General features: G+C 46.6%; 2 protein-coding genes across 5 annotated transcripts in view; both read right to left on the bottom strand.

Moving 5' to 3' along the window:
• Positions 1-1,035, bottom strand: part of CKAP5 (cytoskeleton associated protein 5) — an 83,814-nt gene extending 82,779 nt beyond the window's left edge. For all 4 annotated transcript variants that reach the window (XM_024558804.3, XM_045194026.2, XM_024558802.3 and 1 more), the window contains exon 1: positions 958-1,035. The gene's annotated coding sequence lies outside the window, so the exon portion shown is untranslated. The remainder of the gene's footprint in view (positions 1-957) is intronic.
• A 6,889-nt stretch (positions 1,036-7,924) lies between these two features.
• LRP4 (LDL receptor related protein 4) overlaps positions 7,925-23,960 on the bottom strand; it is a 46,950-nt gene continuing 30,914 nt past the window's right edge. The window contains exons 26-38 of the mRNA XM_053923877.2: positions 23,783-23,945; positions 23,436-23,661; positions 22,778-23,081; positions 21,565-21,783; positions 21,267-21,401; positions 20,318-20,426; positions 18,524-18,668; positions 18,159-18,272; positions 17,628-17,763; positions 15,184-15,251; positions 14,543-14,630; positions 12,993-13,134; positions 7,925-10,380 (exon numbers count right to left, since the gene is read on the bottom strand). Of these exons, the coding sequence (XP_053779852.2) occupies positions 10,048-10,380; positions 12,993-13,134; positions 14,543-14,630; positions 15,184-15,251; positions 17,628-17,763; positions 18,159-18,272; positions 18,524-18,668; positions 20,318-20,426; positions 21,267-21,401; positions 21,565-21,783; positions 22,778-23,081; positions 23,436-23,661; positions 23,783-23,945 (2,182 nt within the window). The 3' untranslated portion in view covers positions 7,925-10,047. The remainder of the gene's footprint in view (positions 10,381-12,992; positions 13,135-14,542; positions 14,631-15,183; positions 15,252-17,627; positions 17,764-18,158; positions 18,273-18,523; positions 18,669-20,317; positions 20,427-21,266; positions 21,402-21,564; positions 21,784-22,777; positions 23,082-23,435; positions 23,662-23,782; positions 23,946-23,960) is intronic.

Genomic DNA, 23,960 nt, shown 5'->3' with positions numbered 1-23,960 from the left:
ATGCCTTGGTTCCCATGAGAATTAAATTAGAGCCATGCATAAATTTGGGGCAAGATCTGCAAAAGCTACTTCACCCTCCATTAATGTTGAGTGGAAAAAACTCATTTGTGGAGATTCATCAATGTGAATGTTTTCTAACACACAGTAGCCCCTGTGGCGACATCACTTTCATCCTTTTCTATCCCAGATACAAAACGGGATGCATTTAAATCCCGACTGACAGTTACCACGACTGCAGGATAACTATCTCAATAGTCAAAGACTGGTAAAAAGTAAGAAATCTAGTTTACCGAGCCCCCACCTTGAAGTACCAAGCCCTACTGCTGGCTATTGTTTTGGTTTCCCAAACGTTCAGCGCTGGAAAGATACCTGAACTCTACTGACACCTTTTGAGAGAGAAAGCAGGCGTAAGGGCGGAGCGGTATGATCGGAATTGTTAAAATCGCAGCAAGCCGGCAGGGACACAGGTGCACAGGCAGGCCCGATACCGCTGTCCGTGTCGGGCTCTGAGGCGACCAGGGCCTTAACAACCATTACGGCCCTCATAGACTCTTGTTCACTCATTCATTCATTCATTTAACAATCACGCGATGGGCACTGTAACAGGGCCGTTTCGCCGGGCCCCCGCCCCAGTCCCGGAACAACCTCAGCCGTCGGGCGCGGCCCTACGCTTCCCGCATCCCTCGGACGCTGCCGCCCGCACCCCGCCGCGCCACGCTCTGGTCTCCCGAATCCCAGCCCCGGCCTCTCCCGCACCAGAGCGCCCACGCCCCCCACCCTCCCAGCCGTGGGTCCTGGGCCTCCGCCCCGCTTCGCCGCGTCAGACCCGCCGGGTTCGGGCGGAGAGGGAGGCACGCGTCCGTGGAGGCCCAACGCCCGGGGTTCAGCGACGCTCCGCGCACGCGACGCCCGGATCCCGGGGCCTGAGCGGGTGGATCGGGCCCACCGGCCACTCACCTCCGCCGGGTCAGAACCGAGGGGCCTTCGCTAAGCCGTTTGAAACCGCTTGGGCCGCCGCACACCCCGCAGTGTCCTCGTTGTTTATTGGTTCTCGACAGACCGCCCATCGCTCTGCTATTGGTCCATTTGAAGGGACTGTGGGCACGCGCCGTCCGCAGCCTTAAAGGGGCTGCGCGCGGGTGTGTTTCGTTGAGAACTGGCGCTGCACCCTCGGGTGGGGAGACACAACATCAATGGAGCGAAAGCTGCCGACCACCCGGCAAGGAAGCGCAAAAAAAGGTGTGTGGGGAGCTGTGTGTCCCCAGCTGTCAGCATGTTTGCTTTATTTGATTACTATATTTAGGCTGCTGTCAACATCTGGAGACGTTTTTAAATGTCATTTCATTCACCAAATATTGTTGTGCAGCTAAGTGCGTGAAGGAAACGAAAAGCAGCTGGAATATAGTGGAAGGAGCAAGATGCTGGCGTCTGGTCTTGGACCTGCTCTGAGTAAACCACTTTAGTCAGTAAATCATCTGGAGCTTAGCTTCCTCATCTGTAAAACCGGAAACAATGTTTTCCTTCCAAGCTTAATGTGAAGATTTAATATAACTAATCGAATGGTTAGGGAAGGCCTTTGAACAGTAATTAACGCATTCTACAAATGCGATACTCCTGTTATTTATAAAAACGAGAGACGTGTTAATGTGATCTCAAATTTTTGTTCAGCTCTGCATTCAGCGTATCCAAGAGTAAGATCAACTCCTTCCAAGGGATTTGCAAACTGCACTGGTCTGAGGAATAAAACATACAGACTAGCAGTATGAGACTATATAAAAGAAAAGCTGTAGCTACTTAAGCGATGGGAGAAATTTGATGATGGGGTTAAAGGATATGTAATTACCCAACATGTTAAAAAATTGAAAAGGGATGGGTAAAAGTAATAAGACAATTATTTTTTTTAATCTTATCAATTTGGAAGAGATGTAAAAAAAAATGCTTCAGGAAGGGAACCTTAGCATAAATGTATTCACCCTAGCACATATGAATGAAGTGTGGCGGACTGGGAGAATCCAGGCAAAAATCTGTTCCGCTAGATTCCCTTTTATCCCGTTGTATCTGGGAGGCCTTGCAAGAATTTTGTTTTTAACCAAATGTTTGCTCTTATCTACCTGTAAATTGCTTCCTCCCCTTCCTTAGACCAAAAATGACATATATACCTCATTTTGCCTGTCTCTGGAATTTTCGTGCTTATGAGAATTCCCTGTGGGCCTGTATTAAATTTGATTTTCTCCTGTTAATCTGCTGTATGTCATTTAAGTTATTTGACCAGCTAGACCAACTAAAGGGATAAGGGGAGAGTTTCTCCAGCTGGACAGTACACTTGGTACAAACTGTTAGAGGGATGACTTACCAGTTATTAAATGTAAAATGTACCTAGTCTCTGGACCAGTATTGCTACTGTTAGGAATTTGTTCTACAGATCTATGCAAGAATGCAAAAAACAAAAGTATTCAAAGATATTCACTGCAACACTGCTTAAAATAGGGGGAAACCCCACTGGAAATTACATGTCCATTCTAGGGAACTTGTTATATGAATTATGGTATATGCAACTGTTAAAAAGAATGTGGGTGGGTGGGTTCAGTTCGATTCACAATCAGGGCACATTCCTAGGTTGCGGGTTCAATCCCCAGTTGGGGTGGGTACGGTAGGCAACCGATCTATGTTTCTCTCTCACATTGATGTTTCTCTCCCTTTTTCTCTCTCTAAAAATCAATATGCATATCCTCAAATGAGGATTTAAAAAAAAGAATGTGGTTAATCTATATATGTGGTATAGAAAATGTACAAATTGTGCTTATTTGAAAAAAGGTAAGTTGTGTAAAAGCACATACAGAATGATTTTTTTACATACGGTTCTAAAAGTATGTGTATTTGTGTGCGTGCCTGAAAATTGAACATTTCTGGAATTTCAAGAAACTATTTAATAGGGGGAGTTGGTAGGGAGGGAAATGAAGTTTTTCCCATTGGTATTATTATTTTAATAGGAGCTAAGAGAATGTCTAGGAGCAGGAAAGTAGGAGCAAGGGCACGGAGACAAGAAAGTGCATCGTATGTAGGAATCGAACATGTGAATTTGACTTTACAGCAGGGTTCATGTTGGGAAGTAATGGGACACAGATTGACAGAGAAAGTTAGGAACAACCCTGCAGGGTCTTGAATGCAAGGGTAAGGGGTTTGTACTTTAAGTAGGAGGTGGGCGGGATTAAGAAGTTTCTGAGCAAGGGAGTGACAGAATCAGAATTGCACTTTATGAAAACTAATTTGCTTGGTTGTCTAAAATGGGTTAGAGTTGGGATTCTGATATGAGGTAATAGCCCTGAAAATGAGAAGAGTCTGGAAAGAGTGAAGGACTTGGCAACCAACTAGAGCAGGTGCAAAGGTAAGGTTGGACCCATTTAGGGAGATGAGTCAAAGAGTATGCCAGGATTTGAACCTTGGGACTGGGAGGTGGTGATTGCCCAAATGAAAGTAGAAAATCAGGAGAAGCCAATCTCAAAAGGGAAGGCAAGGAGTTTAGTTTTAGGTCTGTTTACTATTATGTACCAGTGAGACATTCAAATGGAATCATCTAAGTAGGCCCAGGAAATACAGAATGAAAGCTGGGAGAAGAGACTACAACTCAAGTGATAAAGATTAGGGAATCATCTCTGTAGAGTGAAAAAATGAAGTTGTGGTAGTAGATGAGACCAGAGTGGGAAAGTGGAGAAAATGAGAACGGGAGATGATGACAGATTCATAGGCAGGAGGAGATAGAAACCAGAGCAAAAAAGTGACAGTAACCTTTGAGAAATGGGTTGTGAATATGTAGAAATAGTCTTCTTCAGTCATTGGTCATTGGCATGTTTACTTTATTTAAATATTATTGGAAATAAAGGGAAGATTACATTTAAGGAGAGGATGATGATAACCTGAAATTTGCTCAATAAAGTACATGTGAAGTCTGGGTCCCAGAGAGTTTTAGAACAAGATGTCAAAATCCCTCTTTGTTTTACATGGTTTAGGTAAAGCCGTACAAGCAGGTGGGCAATAGATGTCTGATTCCAATAATTTCTTCGCTCATTCATTTAACAAATATTTATTGAGCACCTAGTATGTGCAGGGACTGTTCTAGGCACTTGGGATAATTGGTGAGCAAAATAGAAACAAAAAAATCTTTCCTCTTCTGTAGCTCACATTATAGTGAGGACACATAGACAATCAAGACATAAATATATAGTATGTTATTAAACAATATGTGCAATGGGAAAAGAAAAACAGGGTAAAAGGGATTGAGAAGTAGAGTCAGAAAGATTATAATTTTATTAAGGGTGGTCATAGTGGGTTTCATTGAGAAGATTGCACTTGAGCAAAGACTTGAAGAAAGGAATTAGCCCTGAGTGTATCTAGTGGAAGAAAGTGGCAAGCAGGGAACAGCTATGCAATGACCCTAAGTTGGGAGCATACCTGGCAGGTTTGAGAAACAGGGAGGCCAGTAGAGCTAGCCGTAGCAGAGTAGGATAGTAGGAGATGAGGTCTGATAGAAAATGGGTAAGGGGTGGCAGATCCTGCAGGGCCTTATAGAAGCCTAACTCAGTTCCTTGTCCATAATAGGCGTTCAATAACTGTTTGGCCAGTCATCTTTTGCAGTCCAGGATTATCACCAAATAGCATTTATCTATGTATTTATTGGTGTGATGTGTGCCTTCTTTATTCCAGGGGGCTCTCTGTAGTTCTACATAAGGATGGTACAAACAGAGCAGTGAAACCCTTGTGGGTGTAAGACATCAAAGTGAACACTGTATCATTGCAACCAGAAGCAGGAAACAAGTGCCAGACATTGTGGCTGCTGAATAACTGTGCTGGGTATTTCTGAAAAGCCTGCTAGGGCTGGGACAGTGCTCATTTCATAATTACAAGCTGCATTCTGCTCCCTACCATGGGACGCGGATCCATATTTCCAGACTAAGAGGAGCAGCTTTGGTGATTAACTTCCTTTCAACTTTCAGTCCAGGTACCCACTGCATTATTCTCTGGAGACAGCAGTAGTGACATTAACACAGATCTCAAGTGGCCATGGGTTTTAGTGCCTTGATTGGTTTCCAAGACTGCAAGGCCTTTCCCAGCTTGCACTTGATTGCATTTAATAGGTGCTGTTTGAATGAGAGAATAAATAACCTTTTTTTCTTCTCGCAGTCCATTTTCCCACAGCCCCCAAAATGCAGGCTCGCCAAGAGTTTAGACCACAGTAGCATCAGCCCCACAAAGAGGAAGGAGGCAGAAGGGAGAGATAGGGACTGGGCTCATTAGCAGGGGCTGGAGGAAAGAAACCACTGAGAAGGGCAAGATGAGTGAGTTCTTTGCTTTTTGTGTCTTGTAAAATGAAATAAGCAGATTGTGTAGCTTGGGGCTAACTTCAGCCTTGGGTTTAAATTCAGACCCTTAATTAGGCTGCCTGGATCTGTTTTAACATCATGTCAGGGAGTCCAAAGTTGAGTTGGAGCCTTGGCTGGAAATAAAACTCTGCTTAGCCTCTGCCAGCTGGTTAATGGGAGAAGGAGCTGGAGAGAAAATAAATGGTGACTGAGGGAATGTTTCAACACACAGGCTGCCTGAAACATCCCCACACACACACCAGTATTAAGTGGACCAGTTGAGTCATCTTCACATGTGAAGACAAACTTATAGTTTCTTTAGCCATATAAAGGGCTCAACCACCTTTTTAAAATCAGTGTCCATAAGTAGAAATAACTAAAGCTTACTCAATGCCCTTGAATGTCACCTTAGAACCTTGTGTACCCTCAGCTCTTGTACATGTTTTTCCTAAGTTCCTCTGCAGCAGCACTTTGTTTTCCACAGGCCTAAGTTTGGCGAAAGCTTCAATTCATGCCATGGAGACGTCCCTATGGGCCAGAGATCTTTTCATCTTAGCTCCCAATGAGTTCATATAATATAGAAAGAAGGGCAGGGATTATATTGTGAATGCAATTAGTTTGCAAAAATATGTCCAGTTTGTTAGAATTTGACTCATCATCTCCCTATTTATTAGTTTTAGGTTTTATATCCAGAGAACCAGACAAGGAGTTTTCAACACTTGTTGCATCCCCTACATCCTGGAAGGAACATAATACAAATTTCAGGCTAGAAATGACCTTTGCATTTTACTGATCAGGAAAGGAAATTAAGAATGGAGTGCTAGTCCTTGACTCTGTTACTAAATTCTCAGTTGCCAGTGGCCACGTACATTCTTGTCAAGACCTGGGCCACCAGGCCAGCCTCGTTCTCCTCTCCCATCTCCTGCTAAAGTAACAGGACAAAGTTAGCAAGGCCTCCAAGGCAATACAGTGCTAAATGCCTGGTGAAATGGGCTGACTTGTCACAAAGTAGCAAAATGCATTCACTGAACTTTGTTCTCCCAGACACATCCCCGGTTTTTCAAGAAAATGGTGTATGCTCAATGCTTTCATTTTTTCCCTTCCATTTGAAAGGTTCTTCATGAACAGTGGTCACTGTTCATGGCTTGGCTCATGAACAGTGGTAACCCTGAGGCTTTGGGAAGGGGCACTTCCTACAGGCATATAAATTTGTGCTTTAGGCTGTATTTCATTGCTTAAAACATCTTTCTTTTCTGTGTGTGCATTTTCAAAAAAGAGTGGTGGGATGGGGGATGGTTGTCCTTGAGCTAGTCCACTTGTTTTCGTTCTAGCACACCTATCCCTCACCAAGCTGGAAAGAATTGTATGCTACAATTTATACTCAAATCTATTGTCATTTATATATAAGAGGCTTCAGTATGTCTTGCTCTCTTTTTCTTTCTTCTTCTTCTTCTGTTTTTTAAGGCAGGGGTGCTGACGCCAGACTCAAAGCTCTGTGGTCAGGCACAGGTAGTGTTTGACCCATAGTAGGAGATGAATGAATGAGAGCCTTATTCTATAAATGGTTTGTGGTTTAGAAAATCAACTACTGAGCCTTGACACAAACTTTTATGTCTGGCATTGAGACTTGCAGGAGTCCCAGTCTTGAGAGAAGCTGAGAAGAGATCCCCAACTCCTTGTTCTAGCCTTGAGATGTAGTGGATGAGTTATGAGAAGACAGCTTTTAAAAATAAAAGGAATCTGCCCCGTCTGGCATAGCTCAGTTAGTTGGGTGTCACCCTGCAAACCAAAGTCGCCAGTTTGATTCTCAGTCAGGCACAGGCCAGGGTTGTAGGCTCTGTGCTCTGCCCCTATCAGGGTGCTTCCAGAAGGCAGAAAGCAACCAATTAATATTTTTCTCCCTCTCCCCCTTCCCCTCTCCCCAAAATAAAATTTTAAAAAATATTTAAAGACAAATAAAATTAAAGAAATCTTAGTGTTCATTTGATCCATTCTCAGAGTTAACTCTGAATCTTGACTAAGATCAAACAGAGCTGGTGGTAGACCTGGGACTGAAATCAGCTCTCCTTGTCCCCATTGCAGTACTTTCCTTACATCAGATAGTCTTGACAGTGACCATCACTGCAAGGCAAAGTCAAGTTCTGTGACAATGAAGTCCTCATAGACCTAGAACAGAAGTAGAAGATACACAGTACACATGCCATGACACTTTCTTCTGCTGCCCGAGTGATGTATCACTAAAGATCATGTCACTTTCCCATTGAGTCTGGACAGGACCTCAGGCAGCCACTACCAACCAGTCAGAGTCGGTTCTCAAGAAGAAACCTATCTGCTGTCCCTCCTCTAGAGGAAATGAGGATTTCAGAAGCCAATGAACTCTGGTCTTGACCTGCCTTCTCAAGATGAGCCAAACCTCCAGCCAGGAAACTCACACCATTTTGTTGCTCGTCACCATCCCCACATCCCCAAAAGACTTAGAGGTGATGTCTGCAAGCAGGTTTCCCGGGGCATGGGTCTGCCAGACAGAGCAGGTACGGTTATCAGTCATGACTCCAAGCCAGGCAAGGTGATTAAGAAAAGCTAAATTTATATTAAATTACCATAAAGTCCTAAAATACTGAACATAGTGGTTAAATAAAATCCAGAAAGTCCAATCTCTCCAGTGAGTAACGTTAAAACCATTACACATGAGCGCGGGACAATCACTTCCATTAGTTTAGGACAGAGAGATTTTGCTTTTTACATAGTAAATCAGTGCTCAAATAGATATTTCTTCAAATATGTCCTTTCTACATTCTGAACAGCCCAAGTGCAATAAGATCCTTCCCCCTTTCAAGAAAATGCTGCTTTTCTACTTTCTCTGGTCCCCAGCTATGAATCTGAGGACCCAAAGTGCTCCTTCTTTTACTTCCCCGTCAGACGTGAAATACACCCCTTTGCTCCAAGGAGTGGCACCTCACCTTCCCACTGCCGTGCACGGGAAAAGCCTTCTTGGCCTGGTCTGGCTGTCCTGTGTAGAGACCTGGGGCTGGCTGCTGAGCATAGGGCTAAGGCCTTGGCACCTGTCTCAAGCAGTCTTAGAAAAAGTTTGCTCTTATTTTCCTTTTACGCTTGCATTTGACAGCTGATTTCTCAATACCAATAACCATAGATGTTTCAAATTGAGAAATTACCCCTGGAAGCCCTGCCGTCCATTCTCAGCCTGTGTCCTCTTCTTACCATCTCTGATTCCTGTGTGGGAGAAGTCTGGATCTGCTCTGGGTGGAGCGGGCCTCATCAGTGCTTCTCTCCACCTTTTTAGTCCTTGCCCCCTACTTTGCATTTTTATTTAGCCTTGCTCACCACAGGCCCCACAAGACTAGGTCAGAAAAAGCAAACTAGGCAGAGGGAGGGAGGGAGGGAGGGAGGGAGAGAGAACGAACTAGGTAGACGTTTTAGCACAGAAAAAATTCTCAACTCCCCTGATTCTAGCGGGAGACACGTGCCCTTTATATGAATAAGCAGGAACCAAGAGGTGGCATCACAGCACGGAAAATAAAGTCACTCAGCTGGGAAGAGAGTTAGAATGGGAACTTGACCACCCATAGCCACAGGCTCTGTCCACTTAGATCCCTGAGCACCTGAGAGAGAATGCAGAAGTTCAACCTCATGGAGACTTCCCTTTAGGCCCTGGGGGCCCCAAGTCTCTAACCCAATCACTCTTCCTGACCACTTATGAACACTTCTGGCCCTTCTTTGAAAGTCTGTTTCAGGATCTTTGTGCTCAAAAATCCCAGAGAATGAGGGAGAGTGTCAAAGAACATTAAAGTTCAGCTGATGTGCTATGTTTGGTCTAGGCAGTGCTTCTCAGACGCTGCAGACTCAGCCCTCAGGGCCCCACGTTCACTCAGGCAGCTGGTTCGCAACTTGGTTGCTTACAGTCAGAGACTTAGGAAGGTACCGGCCAGTGGTGGCACGAGGAGGGAATTCATCTTAGCCAGTGGCCACACTGGGTCTCCCAGCCATCTGAAGGTAGAAAAGGCTCCAGACACCCTAGCAGAAGGAAGAATAGCTTGAGCTACACCCAGATCTCACCAATTGCAACAGAAGCAACTCTTAAGAGAGAATAATATCCATTGCCAGCAATGGACAGGACACTCAGGCCCAACCACCCCTAAAAGTTTTTTCATATTATCAATGCACTTGAGGCTAGAGGTTTCCCAGATGCCCAAACCAGCTGGGCTGACTCCTCTTCCTCTCAGCCTCTCTCCTTCATCTCTCTCTTTACCCATGATCCCCTGCTCAGCTCCTGGTGGGCCAGTTCTCTCAGAGGAGCAGTCAGGCCAGCTCTGATGGGGGAGAGAGCAGTCTTGGATCATCAGCTTTTGTGGGGCAGGCACTGAGGGCACCAGGGGAAGGGAGGTGGAGTTCTGTACTGATGAGGAATCGTTACTGAGCCTAGTTTTGGGGGGCTCAGGATGGAGTGCAAGAGGCGAGGTTCGTGGCAAATTCCAGGACGCGCCATCATTTCTTGTGCACAGGTAGTTACGGACTCAGACAGAAACAGCTCCGGGGCTTGGGAGCAGTTATGGGGTGGGATGAGGAGGAGTGGGGCAAGCACAGAGGAAGGGGGCCTGTTGTATAAGCGAGCACAAAGACTGGATGTCCATAAAGAGAAGGAGCAGGCAAGGAGGGAGGGCAACATGGGCACTTAGACCTGGCTCTCGGAGGAGAGCTTGCGTTCATGTTTCCAGCCCGTGTCTGGCAGAGAGCCCCGCCTCTCAGGAGTGGCTGCGGTGTGGACACTGCCACACTCAGACTGCTCTTCCTGCAACAGCTGCTCTGTCTCTGTGTCATCCAGGGAGCCAGAGCTGGCCTGGATGGACACTGTGTCTGTCTTCATGCAAACGTGATCCCGAAGAAGGCCCCCCCGTGAGCTGCGCAGCTGCTTGAGGTCATCCCACTCAGTATCGTCCCCAGACAGGAGGCAGATTCCCTCGACAATTTTGATCTTCTCCTTGGTGTAGTTATGCTCAGGTCCACCCTAGGGTGGAGAGGGGGGAGACATGGTCAGTTGGTTGGCTCTCTGTAAAGGATCCCATATGGTGAACTGAAAAAGGAAGCGGAAGGGGTAAGAGAGGGTGTGAAGAGCACAAAGGTCCCACAAACTAATAGGGTAACTTGGCCAGAGCAAACCCATGAGCCTTAGCCTAAAAAGAGGAGCAGCTATGAAGATCGTCACCCTTGGCACACACGGAGGAGGGAGAACCACGGCTTCCAGTCCTGCATCACTCACTCACTGGCTATGCCACCCCAGGCCAATGACTTGACATCTCTAAAACTCTGTCTCCATATCTGCAGTGTGGGGAGAATAACCAGTTGCTGTGAGGGTTAAATCAGGCGATAGACGGAATGCAGTCAGTAGGTGCTTGACACAGAAGATGCACTAAGTCATGTTAGCTATTATTACATTGTTATTGTGATTAATGGAACATAATGCTGATAGACCTGATCAGAAGCAATTGACAAAAGCAATTAAATGTCCATTGATTCAGGATTTTAAGCTACTGTTGTGCTGTTTGATGCTTAATTCTCTTCTTTCTAATTTTGTTAAGGAGAAAAGTTTTAGGAGGTAAGACAGGAAAAGCCTAAAAAATCCTCTTACTTTAGCCCTGGCTGCTGTGGTTTGGTGGATTGAGCGCCAGCCTGTGAGTGCCGGCTTATGAAAGGTCACCAGTTCGGTTCCCAGTCAGGGAACATGTCTGGGCTGTGGGCCAGGTCCCAAGTTGGGGGAATGCAAGTGGCGGCCAATCAATGTTCTCTTGCACATCAATGTTTCTCTCCCTTTCTTTCTCCCTCCCTTCCCCTCTCTTTAAAAATAAATAAAATCTTAAACAAAAAATGAAAAAAAAAATCCTCTTATTTGGGTTCTAAGTGTCAATCCATTGGAGTCCTATGACCTAAAAGCTTTTGTGGGAGGTTATTCTGGCTCCGCTCTTATGAGCCTTGGGGCCATTCCCCAGTAGCCTGGGGCCTGGGATGGTTCCAAGGAGAGCCTTAATTAAGTTCTACTCAGGCTTCTCCCTTTATGGGTTCCTCAAAGGGCAGCCCTACTCCTGGTTTCTGGGGGACACCCACCAACATGCTAGCAGTGCCAGGAGAAAGTGGGCCATGGCTTGAGTTCTATCCCTGGGACAGTGTTCTTGCCAAGAGCTCTGCCACTGACGCTCTGCTTTAGTAATGATTCAATTCTACAGATACTTACTGAGCTTCCACATGAAGCAGGATGCTCAGGGGATTACGCAATGTGAAATTGTCCCTGCCCTCTGGGAGAGACAACTCCCTGGATCAAGCAGACAGAGACAGAGAGCACACCAGCACCCATGCACGCACACACGCGTGCCCAGTCACCCAGCACACCCTCCAAGCTGAAATTAGTGTAGGACAAGATGCAGGTCACTCAGAGTCTTCAGCACAGAGACACGATGGGAAAGTTAGGGAGAGGCGGGGGACATGGCACTAGCAATCTGGGGGACACCACTCCCTCTGCAAACACACAGGTACCTGAAATCAAGAGGAAATCAGAAGAGAAAGGGTGAGAGACTATCAGAGGGATGAAAAAGCTGCTGAGGAAAAAGCAAACAACAGAAGAAAGAGGTCACGTGATTTTATTTTCTACCCTCTGGCCCTTATTGGGGTCGTTCTCTGGAGTGTCAGATGCTCCAAGAACCCAAGAATCTTTAGGAGTCTTTCTTTCAAACTGCAAGCCATTCTGCAGGTTCTGTTTGGCTTGTAGTGGAAGCTTTTTAAACAGTGGAATTCATGGATCCAGAAAGTACCTAATTATTATGTAAAGCATATTCATTATGCATGGGAGCCCTGTAGGTGTGAGGGCAGGTTTGACTGTGCTACACAGGCCAGGAGAGTAGACTGATTAAAGTCTCATCAGGGATAACTTTTGAGGAAGGGTTACAGGAGTTTAGAAAAAACAAGGGTCATATAAGACTAGATAAATCTGAAGCCCCAGGCTACAGTTCCCTAGTGGAAGTAAGACTATTTTCCATGCCTAAATATCCAGCAAGTAATTTTTCACTGGAACAACAAAGGAGTTAAAAGAAAAAAAGCATGTAAACTTTCAGAATTCTAGAGAAATCCCTTAAGGCCCTAGAGAGGAAGAGCGAAGCACCAGTCATTCTCGGCCACGGGTGCCCACAGCTTGGATCAGAGGTTAGAAAAGGAAGAGTCCCAGAACTCTTGGGTTTTTGTGGGGATGGTCTGGGAGTTCTGGGGCTGTTTCTGGTGGGGGCGGGGCACAGCCTCATGGCAGGGGAATGACAGCTCTGGGCGGGAAAGAAGCTATGAACCTGGCAAACTATCTCCTGTGCACACTCCCATGCTTTCAGATCTATACCTTCTGGGATCTGTTTCCTAACCCTGCTCTGACTTGGGTCCTTCAGAGAATCTAGACCTAGAAACCAACTGATTTGTGATTCTAGATTCTAGAAACCCCAATCACATTCAGTTCTCCTGTTCATTATAACTTCCAAAGTGGTAGATGGGACTACCCAACATCCCTTACTGGTTTATTCAGGCAGTTGGAGAATAATTCTCCACCCTCCGCGAAAGCACCCCTGCAATATAAATTTTAATTTTTACCTCTTTCTTGTAGCACAGTTGATTGTACATGGCTGGTTTTGGGATTGCTTCAATTTTCACTTCCTGTGTGGAGGTTCGGTAGGAGGGGTTGCTGTAGGTCAGGTTCCCCATTCCAGGCTCAGTTAACTTGGATTTTTTGTGTCTTTAGGAGGAAAGACAATGAGGAATTAGTTGAGATCTTTATGAGGATGATATCCAGGGAAGTTGTAGCCTGAGTGTGGTAGGAAGCCTCTAAGATGGCCCAGTGATCTCCGCCTCCTGGTCCTCATACCTTCTGAATCCCTACCCCTTGAGTGTGGGCTGAATTTGGTGACTCACTTCTGATGAACAGATAATGCAAAAATGATAGATACTATTCAGTAGATTAGGTTACAAAGAAATTTATGGCTTGCATCTTACATCACCTTTGCTTTCTTACTTTCTCTTTCTGTTGTTCTGGGGGAAGCAAGCTGCCATGGTATAAGCTGTCCTCTGAAAAGGCCCATAAGGCAAGGAACCAATGAGGGAGTCTCCACCCAACAGCCAGCAAGGACTTGAGGCCCTCCATCTATCAGCCTGTGAATCTGCCAGCAACTACCCGAGTGCTCCTAGGAGAGCATCCTTCCCCAGTCAAGCCCCAGATAAGACCACAACCCTGGCTAATGTCTGGAGGGCAGCCCTGTAAGAGACCTTAAAGCAGAGGTACCCAGCTAATCTGCATCCAGATTTCTAACTCACAGAAATTGTGAGATAATAAATGGTTGTCATTTTAAGTTGCTAAATTGGGGAAATTTGTTACACAGCAGTAGGTAACTAACAGAGAGCTTTGGAGTCAAGACAGATCTGTGTTTCAATACAACTCTGTTACTTACTAGCTGGACATAATCTATACTTTCTGAACCTCAGATCCACATCTGTAAAGTGAGGGATAATAATACCTGCATTACAAGGTTGTGGTGGCATTGATACATGTTCATTAAATGGCAACTATTGTTATTATTGTTGTCAGCAGGAGCTGCCGCAGCAGCAGCTGCAGTAGCAAAATTCTGACATTTTTGCTACAAGATGTGTTTAAGACATTTGGGAGAGATACATATGGTCATAAAAAGATTACAAATTGAAAGTGACACACTCCCTAGCAGGTAGATCCCTACTGAGCAATGATACATCAACCAGTATTATAGTAAAGGGCTGTGTTTGTATGAAGAGCTAATCATTTCCAAATGGTTTGAAGTAGTGTGGGGTCAGGGAAAAGCAGATGCTCGAGTCGGTCCCCACTTTGGCTCTTCCTGTGTGACCTTGGGTAACACCTGCTGTGCCCTCAGCATACTAGTTAATAAAGAAAAACCCCAAGGGTTGCTGTGGCCGTGAAATGAGGGCTTGAGCTGTGACTGCAGAAGAAGAGTAAGAATTCAGATTTCTGCCTTTCCTTTCTGCTGCTCTGACCAGGAACCTAACCTTGAAATGAGGCAGGTTAGAGGTCGAATTAGCAAGCTGTGGAGCTTCGGGAAATCCCAATGCGTTGACGAGGACCAACAAACATGTGGCCCCTGCAGAGAGGCTGAGGTTACCTGTAGAGCATCAACGCTGCAATGACCACCAGAATCAGCAGAATACTGAGGAGTCCACCGATGACATAACTGACATGAAGTCCTTCCCCTAGGAAGAACAGAGAGACACTAGGCGGGGACCACTGACAGCTTCTAGCAGGTATGAGGGGTGGGAAAACAAAGGGCCCCTTTTGTCGGTGTTGGATCCCATGCCATCCAAGGACAACTATGGCCTCCTCAGAGGAGAGGCCACAGGGGTAGATGGCTGAGAAGAAGCCTGTCGCTCAGTCAGCATCTCTAGTCCTAATTCTACCACTTAACTGGCTGTATAATGTAGGGCAAGATGCTTAACTTATAAGCCTATCAGTTTTCTCATCAGATACCTGTAAATCGTAAGTTGCTCATAGGGCTGGTGGGGGTTAAATGTGTGTGTATATACAAATACACACACACACACACACACACACACGGCTTAATGAATGCCTGGCATGTGATGAGTACTCTGTAAGTGGTGGCTATTATGATTATTCTTTCTATGGATTTAGTCTAAGAAAAGGGTTCATAAATGCCAAAGAGTCCTGATGAAGGTTCTGGAAGATGTCAGTGGAGACTTATATTCCTCACATATTATTCTTCAGAGCAGTTGGGCACTCACGGCTTACCTGGAGCGGCAGGTACGGCCTCATTGGAATGTGCACAGAGGCCCAGCCGGGCATCCTTTTCAGAGCACCTGTGGGCACAGAAGACCGCGTGTGAAGACTACCGGTGTTTGATAAAGACCTTGCCTCTCCCCAGGGCAGGGGGAAAAGTCCTGTGATGGGGCTTTCAGACACGGGAGACTGTCCCAGGTGGGAGATATCAGAAGTACAGAGAGGGCAGCACCAGGAAGTGCACAGAATCCATGGGAGTCACTGTCTCCAAGATGCTATGCTATGTTTAAATGTGTTGAAAAGTACATATCCTTTTAAAAGGAGAAGCAGGTTTGAGAATGAGCTGGAAGTCTGCTGAAAGAATCCTAAGAACATCAATAGTCGACTTTATTAAACTACCAGGATGAGCTGAAAGAAGCTACCAGCCAAGCAAAACTGATTAAAGATGATCACAAGGTCCAAAGAGACATAAAAAAAAACCAAAAAACCCCCCACCAAACTGTTTTTTCCACCTTTATTCTTTCACAAGGGAATACACAAGACATCCAGAGGGAGGGCTCAGACAACTAATGTGAAATGCTATAAAGGTAACTTCCTTGCGGTACATTATGAGCAGGCAACCACAGGCATCTCCTAAAAGCCTGGAGAAAAGAAATTTGCTATGACCTCTGAAACCAAGATGCACTGAATCTTCAACTAGAACTGACAGTAAGAAAATATCTGAGTAGGGCCCTGGCTGGTATAGCTCAGTGAATTGAGCGCGGGCTGTGAACCAAAGGGTCGCTGGTTCGATTCCCAGTTGGGGTACATGCCTGGGTTGAGGGCCAGGTCCCCAGTAAGGGGTGTGTGAGAGGCAACCACACATTGATGTTTCTCTCCTTCTCTTTCTCCTTCCTTTCCCCTCTCTCTAAAAATAAATAAATAAAATCTTAAAAAATATATCTGAGTAGGGTTCAAAATTTTTCCAAGTAAACCCAAAGAAAATCAGAGATTAATAATGATTGATAGTACAATGTAAAAACACTGTTCTAATAGAAAGGTGTTGGAAAGATAGATACCAAACTGGAAGAGCAGGAAATGAAATCACTGTGTCTAAAAGGTCTCTGTACTCCCGTGTTCAATGCAGCATTATTACAATAGCCAAGACATTGAAACAACCTGAGTGACCGTGAACAAATGAACAGATCGAGAAAGTGTGATTACACACACACAATGGAATATTATTCAGTCATAAACAGAAGGAAATCCTGCCATTTGAGACAATATGGATGGAATTTGAGGGCATTAGACTAAGTGAAGTCAGACAGAGAAAGGCAAATACCATATAATATCATTTAAATGTGGAATCCAAAAGTAGGAAATCGAACTCGTAGATACAGAGTACAGATTGGTGATCGCCAGCAGTGGGAGGTGGGGCGGGAGGACGAAAATGAATGAAGGCAGTGAAAAGGAACAAACTTGCAGTTATAAGATAAATAAGTCCTGGGGATGTAACATAGAGCATGGTGACTATAGTTAATAATACTATATTTTTGAAGGTTGTAAAGAGGATAGGTCAAGAAAGTTCTCATCATAAGAAAAAACATTGTAACCGTGTGGTAATGGATGCTAACTGAACTTATTATAATCATTTTGCAATACATACATATATCAAATTTAAAAATATTAAAAGCAATTACATATGAGTATTTATTTCTCCTTTATTTCTATCTGCATTTCCAGGTTATTTTTACAAACTGCAAATAAAAAATTCACACTTTGTAAAAAAATTTCTCTAAGTTGAAAAAAGAAAAACAAAAAATTCTCTAAATTGAATGTAACATCATATTTCAAGTTTATGATGTGCATTTTTCTGTATTTTGACATCGCTGAAATAGGAACATGTCTTACAATTAATAGTATCTCACAGTTGCTGTTGGTCATTTTTTTAGTTTAATCTCTCAAATCAGGATCCATCTTAAATTGACAGCACTTTCGATGTGATGAAATACAATATTTTACGTGAGGCCTGCACATGGCTATGCTTGCTTAGTTAACAGTGATGCCACGCACGCACAGGTGCCTAGGTGTTAAAGGCAGTATAAACTAAGGCTGTTACATCCCCGGGCATTTCCGAGTCATAAACCCGCAGTGCGGAGACCACTGTGACCTGGTGGTCTCTAAGTAAATTGTAGGATCAGACCATATACTAAACCTGAGACGTGAGGGCAAATGTCACAGAAAAAAAGGAAACTGAGTGATTCCTCTATAAAGCTGCTCTAAAGCTCCTTGCCCTTAAATCACCTGTGACAATCTATGAGTCTAAATGTCGTCATCTGCCCTGAATAGCAGGGACCGATGGCTGGCGATGTGATCTACCTGCCATCTGCCAGAATCAAGGTGGGCCTCGGGTTTTCTGCGGGCAGGAGATGGTAATTTGAATCGAAGGGCCCTCCATCACATGTGAACCCACTTGCCTTCCTTCCACCTCCTCCAGAGATGTGCGGATCCCAGTGGTGGAAGAGTGCAAGGTGGTAGGTAGAGTGTTGGTTAGCACTGGGTTCCTTTCGTTCACGCTGGTAACCCTGGGAGCTGGGGGCACCAGCCCAGGTGCTGGAGAGAAAAAAAGAACCGGAGTAGATCACTGAAGCCCCAAATCTCTACATATGGTCTGAGAGTAGCATCTGGAGAACTTGACGAAGGAATCTTTAAGCTGCCCTGATCTTAGGTACCCTCATTAGAGGCCTGTCTCAATACTGTAACTACAAAGGATTTGAATTCCAATATTAATAGCTCTGGATGGGCTAGCTGGCTCGCAAAGGTCAGGCAGAGAGGGTAAGGCACAGGCCAATTCCATTCTAGTAAATGGAGACAAAGCGACTACTCCGTCATTCCTCTCCAAGACCCCCCTGAGGGGGAACCCCACCCAGAAGGATAAAGCTGAGGCTGCTGCTCCCCTGTCCTTCCAAGGGCTCTGCTGTTCCAGGAGGCCATTCAGTCCCACTCACCAAGGGAGCAGGGCTGGCCATCGGGCTCATCAGGACAGGCGCACACAAAGTCCAAGGCTCTGGCAAAGCAGAGGTGGGTGCAGCCTCCGTTGTTCACACCACAGGCATTGGTCCCTGGGGGAAAGCAGGACAATATCTAGCCTGCGACAGAATTAAGCCTCCAGGTAAAATTCAGGGCTACCTCATTCCCAGGGACAGAGAGCAGGAGGCATATAACCACAAGGGGCTAAAAAAGCCTAGGAGCTTAAAATGTGAACCAAAAGGCTCGCTGTGGCTCTAATTGCCTTGGCCGTGGACATTCGCTGGGGTGACCACCCCCATCCACGGTAGGAAGGAAGGCAGAGCTCAGGACCCAGCAAGCCCACCTGTCTGCCGCTGAGGGGAAACCACAATGATATCCATGAGCCCTTCCACATTCGCCAACACTGTCTCCTTGCTCCGGCCCGAGTACTTGTCAACACGCTGGATTGACTTGGTCTGCCAGTCTGTCCAGTAGATCCACCTGTCCTGCTACTCAATAGGGAAACCCCAAAACAGGAAATATTATTCAACAGTCAGACCCCAGTCCCGCTTCCATGCCTCAGCATGTGCATCCCCTCTGCTGAAAAGCCCTCTTCTCTCATCCACCAGGATGTGACACTGGCTGGGAAATCTCCCCCAGTCTACAGAGAAATTAGCATTCTCTCCTCTATGCTGTTCTGTGCCGTGTCCTCACTTCTACAAGGGAGTGTTGACATTCTATGGTTACTTGTTCACATGTCTGTCTGTCCTGTCAGGTCTGGTTCTTCAAGTTCATCTCTGTTTCCAACACCTAACACTCACTTAGCACTTGGTCAGTTGCTCAATGACTAAGTGGGTTCCCGTACCTAGCATATAGGAGTAAACTGGAGGGTCCTTCTAAGGTCCCTGCTCTTCTGGGCCCTTCACTCAGAGCCCCAGTAAGTCCTCTGGTTACTTCTATGAGCAGCTGATTCTAATGCAGTGACCTTGAGAGTCTCAAGCAGGGGTGGGGAGGGGCAATGAAGTCGGTTCCGCTCCTGCCCCCAGGTTATACATCAGAAAACCCCATGGGAAACTTGTAGATTGAAAAACCATGTTCAAAACGATCCTGCAGCCCTGGCAGGGTAGCTCATTTGGTTAGAGCATTGTACCAATATGTCAAGATTGTGGGTTCGATCCCCGGACAGGGCACATACAAGAATCAACCAATGACTGCATAAATAAGTGGAACAAACAAATCATTGTTTCTCTTTCTCTTCTCTGTCTAAAAAAAAAAAAATCAATAAAAAAAATTAAAAACAATCCTGTAGTTTGACATTTGGAGTATGGAAAGAAAAAGTCTACCATTAAGTAAGTCAGACAAAATCCTATTGGCTGGTAGGATGTAATGCAGAATACAGGCAAGTGGACGTTTGTCAAAAAGGGACAGAGATTTTTAAATGACTGACAGTCCCTGTTTTGGTCCCAAGCTTTGCAGATCCCCTTTTGTCCTTCCCTGAATTATTTTACTCAGGGTTAGAACTCTCAAAACTGACAGCCAGTAATAATCAAAATGATTAGAAATAGTAAGTGTTGCGTGCCAGAGACTGTGCTAATGCTCTGTGTAGATTTGAGGAGGATACTATTATTAAACTAATTTATTAAACTATAAGTAGGTAAGTGAAGCTTAGAGAAGTTTAGGACCTTGTTCAAAGCTTCACAGTTCCTTAACGACACAGACAGAACTGGAACCCACAGAGCTAGCATGTCGGAGGCACTCAAGGAACTCTTGCTGACTGGCTAGCTGCCTCAAAACTCTGGCTCTCAGCCACTCTGTCCTACTGCCACCGAGTGGGCTGCCCGAGCCCCGGTGTCGGGACCCCAGCATTAGGATCAACTGGGGAATTTGTTAAAATGCATACTCCTCGGCCCAACCCTGATGAAGCAGGCTCTTTAAATCCTTCTGTGCACCACCACCGAAGAGCCACTCCTGCGAATGCTGGAACACCGGAGTGGTGGGGCAGGACCAGAAGGGCCAGGATTCCGTGTACAGGAAAACATCCCTAAAATGAGCTTCTACAGCACACCTGTTCAGTAGCATCTAGGGCTGAGGCTGCTGACTTAGAACCCTGAGGAAACACCCCCATTAAGGAGTTTAGTTACCTTTCCTGAGCTAGTACCTGAGTGAGAGCAAAGGGGTGGGACACATGGCTGACCAACACCTGCCGTAGCTTCCCATTGAGGTCAGCACTCTCAATCCGGTCCAGATGTGCATCTACCCAGTAGATCCTGTGCAGGAAAGGAGATGGGGGCGGCTGCTCAAACTGCTTGTCAGGGAGCAGGCCTCCCCCCTCAGGAGCTGTCTGTCCCTTCCTAAGCTGAGCTGGCCAGAGCTGTGAGCAGTCAAGAAGCACCCTTGATGAGGGGTCACAGGGAGTCCCAAAGCTGAACAGGGGGAAATGGTGACTCATAAGTGGGGAGACCAGGGCTGTTCTGAGGGGGGGTAGACCCTCCAAGGACCTCAGAGGAGCCACCACACAGTCTCATCTTCGACAACTCGATCGCCCTTTGATTCCGACCCAAGAATCGAAGCCCAAACTCCTACGAACGCTCAAGAAGAGACTTGGTTTACAAGAATGTCACTGAGGGTAAAGGAAGCGGGCACTCCCCATTTCCATTCCAACTCCCCGGGGGGACTTTCCTTTCCCTTCTTCTGAGGGCAGAAAGGGGAGCCGACCGCTTCACAGACCGCTCCTGTCACCCTCCTCTGCCCTTCCGCATTTTTTACCCACAGTTGCAAACTCCAGTGTCCAAAGGGATCAGGAGAGTAAGAAATGTGCAGGATCAGCCCTTAAAGGATGGGGGTGGCGGGACCTGTGGTCCAGCCAGAGGACGTGCTCTGCCAAACACACTCAGAACCATGTAAACCAGACAAACAAACCCCAGCCGAGAGCTGAGGGCTGGATTCAGCAACCCTGGCTCTAAAAATGTATTTGCTCAGCCTTCTCACTGCTTTCCTCTTCCCTACCTACCAACAGCTTCTACCCTTTTGTTCTCACTACTTCAATCTCAAGCATCCTCTCCTCTGCCCACCCTATTTCAGGAGGCTGTTTGGGACAGGATTCCCACCTGCGGGTATCGTAGTCCAGGGTAAGGCCATTGGGCCAACCCAGGTCTGTGTTGATGAGGACCTTCCTCTCAGAGCCGTCCAGGTTGGCCCGCTCAATCTTGGCAATGTGGCCCCAGTCTGTCCAGAAAAGGTACCTGAGACACAACAGTGACATCATCACCGAGACAGGGGAAGATGGCACCCAGAGCTTGAGAGAATACAACGGACATACCGATACCATTAACAGAGGCATCCTCCAAGGGCCTCCTCCCCAGGCCCTTCTTCCCTGGGTCTCTTTTCTGCTGGCCATACACTTACCCCTTCCTGGGGAAAACGGCAATGGCCCGAGGCTCATCCAGGCTGTTGTTGACCAGCACTTTGCGGCAGGAACCATCCAGCCTTGAGGCTTCAATGGTATTTCGGCCAGTGTCTGTCCAGTATAGATTTCTGGCCACCCAGTCCACGGCCAGCCCGTCGGTGGTCTTCAGCCCCTGCCCGATCACTGTCTCCATGTTGCTGCCATTCAGATCTGCTCGCCTTGGGGAAGAGCCCAGGGTTGGATGACTGACCAGATTGACCAGCAACAGACCAAAACCCCTTTAATCCATGTTTCCAGAACTGTACCCCCACTATACCGTAAGCTCCACAGGGGCAGAGACCAAGTGTACCCAGCACAGTAGGTACACAAAATATATGCAGAATTAATGAATAAATCCTTAGGAGGACTGAATGTTTCCTGCTGTAAATAAGGGGCATTCAGGTCTGTGTCTTGCCAGAAGAAGAATGAACAATTCCCCAGGTACCTTAGGGAAGCGGCAAGGATTGCTAGGGGGCCATTATAAAAAAAGGCCAATTTGGGAAAAGCTCCATGTGCATTTTTACAGAAGTTCTATGCCAGGAAATTCAACCTCAGGATGGGGGGTATGTCACAGACACATGGGGCACTTCTCTAAACATAGGCCCACCTGCCCCCAGCATGAGATTCTCCAGGGAGAACAATGGGGAATGCCCTTGTTCCTACACGTGGGACTCTCTGCCATGGGAAGCCCCTCTTACTGGTGGCAAGGCAGCACATTCCTCAGCCGTGTTGAGGTAAAAAAAAAAATCAATTAAAAAAAAATCCTTGTGAACAATGACAGCATTGGCTTTTGTCCAGGGCTCCTGTATTACAGTGTAGATACATGTTTTAGCTACACGGCTGATTCTTCAGTGAGTCTCGGAAGATCCTTAGAGCAATCCCAGGGCCCGGTGATAACGGTAGAAGGTTCCAGGTCCCCAGCCTGACATGACGGAGTGTTTTTGTTTGTTTTACATATTGGGCTTTTATTAATCTTTAACTAAACAACAACAGAAAACCCCCTAAAAGTCCGACACTCTGTTGTAAGCGGTAACACAACAAAGTGAACAAGTTGGGGTCAAACTCAGCTGTCAAACTGCTGAGTCCATTCAGAGGTCAACACAGACCCGACCCTCCCCCACCAGGGACTGGAAGCAGGTCTGTGTCCTCTGGAGGTTTCGGGGATACTCATACCTGATAACATCCAGGAACACGTCCGTGTAATAGACCTTCCCATCCACACTGTCATAGTCCAGGGAGATGACATTGTTGAGTTCGGGAACTGGAACGTGCACGTCTGTGTGGTCGCTGGTGTCCAGTGAGATACGCCGGATGGAGCCGCGGCTGGAGAAGAGCAGGTAGGTCTCAGGAGAGGGGTCACAGGTCTTCCCATCTCCCTTCAGCTGGATGCCAGTGGGACAGGCACAGGAGAAGCCAGAGGGCCGAGGCAAGCAGAGGTGCGAGCAGCCGCCATTTCTCGAGCCACACTTGTTAAAACCTGGTGATGAGAGAGAGAGAAGCTTGAGTTTGGACACCCCGCCTGGAATGTTGCCTGAATCTTACAAAGGCTCTAGTCTCTTGTGCCTGATTTTCCGCTGTTCTAAACAACAGCGGTTGGTGCCTGGCAGGGATGAGGCAGAAGGGGCAGGAGTGTTTCTAGGGGTCCTTTGAAAGTGACAGCATGATGCAGTTGTCATACCAGCCATACCCAGAGGGAACACAACGTGATCCTGGAAGGGGGCTTAGGTAGGTCCCTGTCTCTGTGATTATAAAGAATTCTCTGTGCTCTCTGACGTTGTGATACCTCCAGAAAGCCAGAGGCTCTGGCTCACAGCGCTAGGGGTCTTCTCACCCAGTGGCTGTGCCCGGTCCACAGCCTGGATGTCCATGAGGCCTGGCAGGTTGGACCTCACCAGGATGACATTGCTGCCAGTCCCCTTGTCAGCACGGTGGATGCTACGAGTCTGCCAGTCTGTCCAGTAGATATAGGAGTCGAGCAGGGTGAGGCCATATGGGTGCTGCACAGGCGACACCAGCGTGTGACGATTGGCACCATTCAAGTCAGCAACCTCAATTCGCTGTGGAGGAAGGAGAGGGTAGGACTGGCTATCAGTAAACGAGGAGCTCACAGCAGAGTTGCCAAACAGGCCTCTTCTGTCTTTCCGGGCTCCTGGGAAGCAGCAAGAGCAGGACTCTCACCTCGGTGTGGGCATCAGCCCAGAGCAGTTGGGAGCTGGCCTTGTCCACAGTCAGTCCATTGGGCCACCCTAGGTTGTTGCTGATGAGCACAGTCCGTTCTGAGCCATCCATTCCGGACCGCTCTAACTTGGCGTTCTCTCCCCAGTCTGTCCAGTACATGAACCTAAGCAAAGAAGAA

Source organism: Desmodus rotundus, chromosome 5 (genome assembly GCF_022682495.2).
Source record: "Desmodus rotundus isolate HL8 chromosome 5, HLdesRot8A.1, whole genome shotgun sequence".
In the NCBI taxonomy this organism is placed as follows: domain Eukaryota; kingdom Metazoa; phylum Chordata; class Mammalia; order Chiroptera; family Phyllostomidae; genus Desmodus; species Desmodus rotundus.
This window is presented reverse-complemented; position numbering and strand designations above follow the sequence as displayed.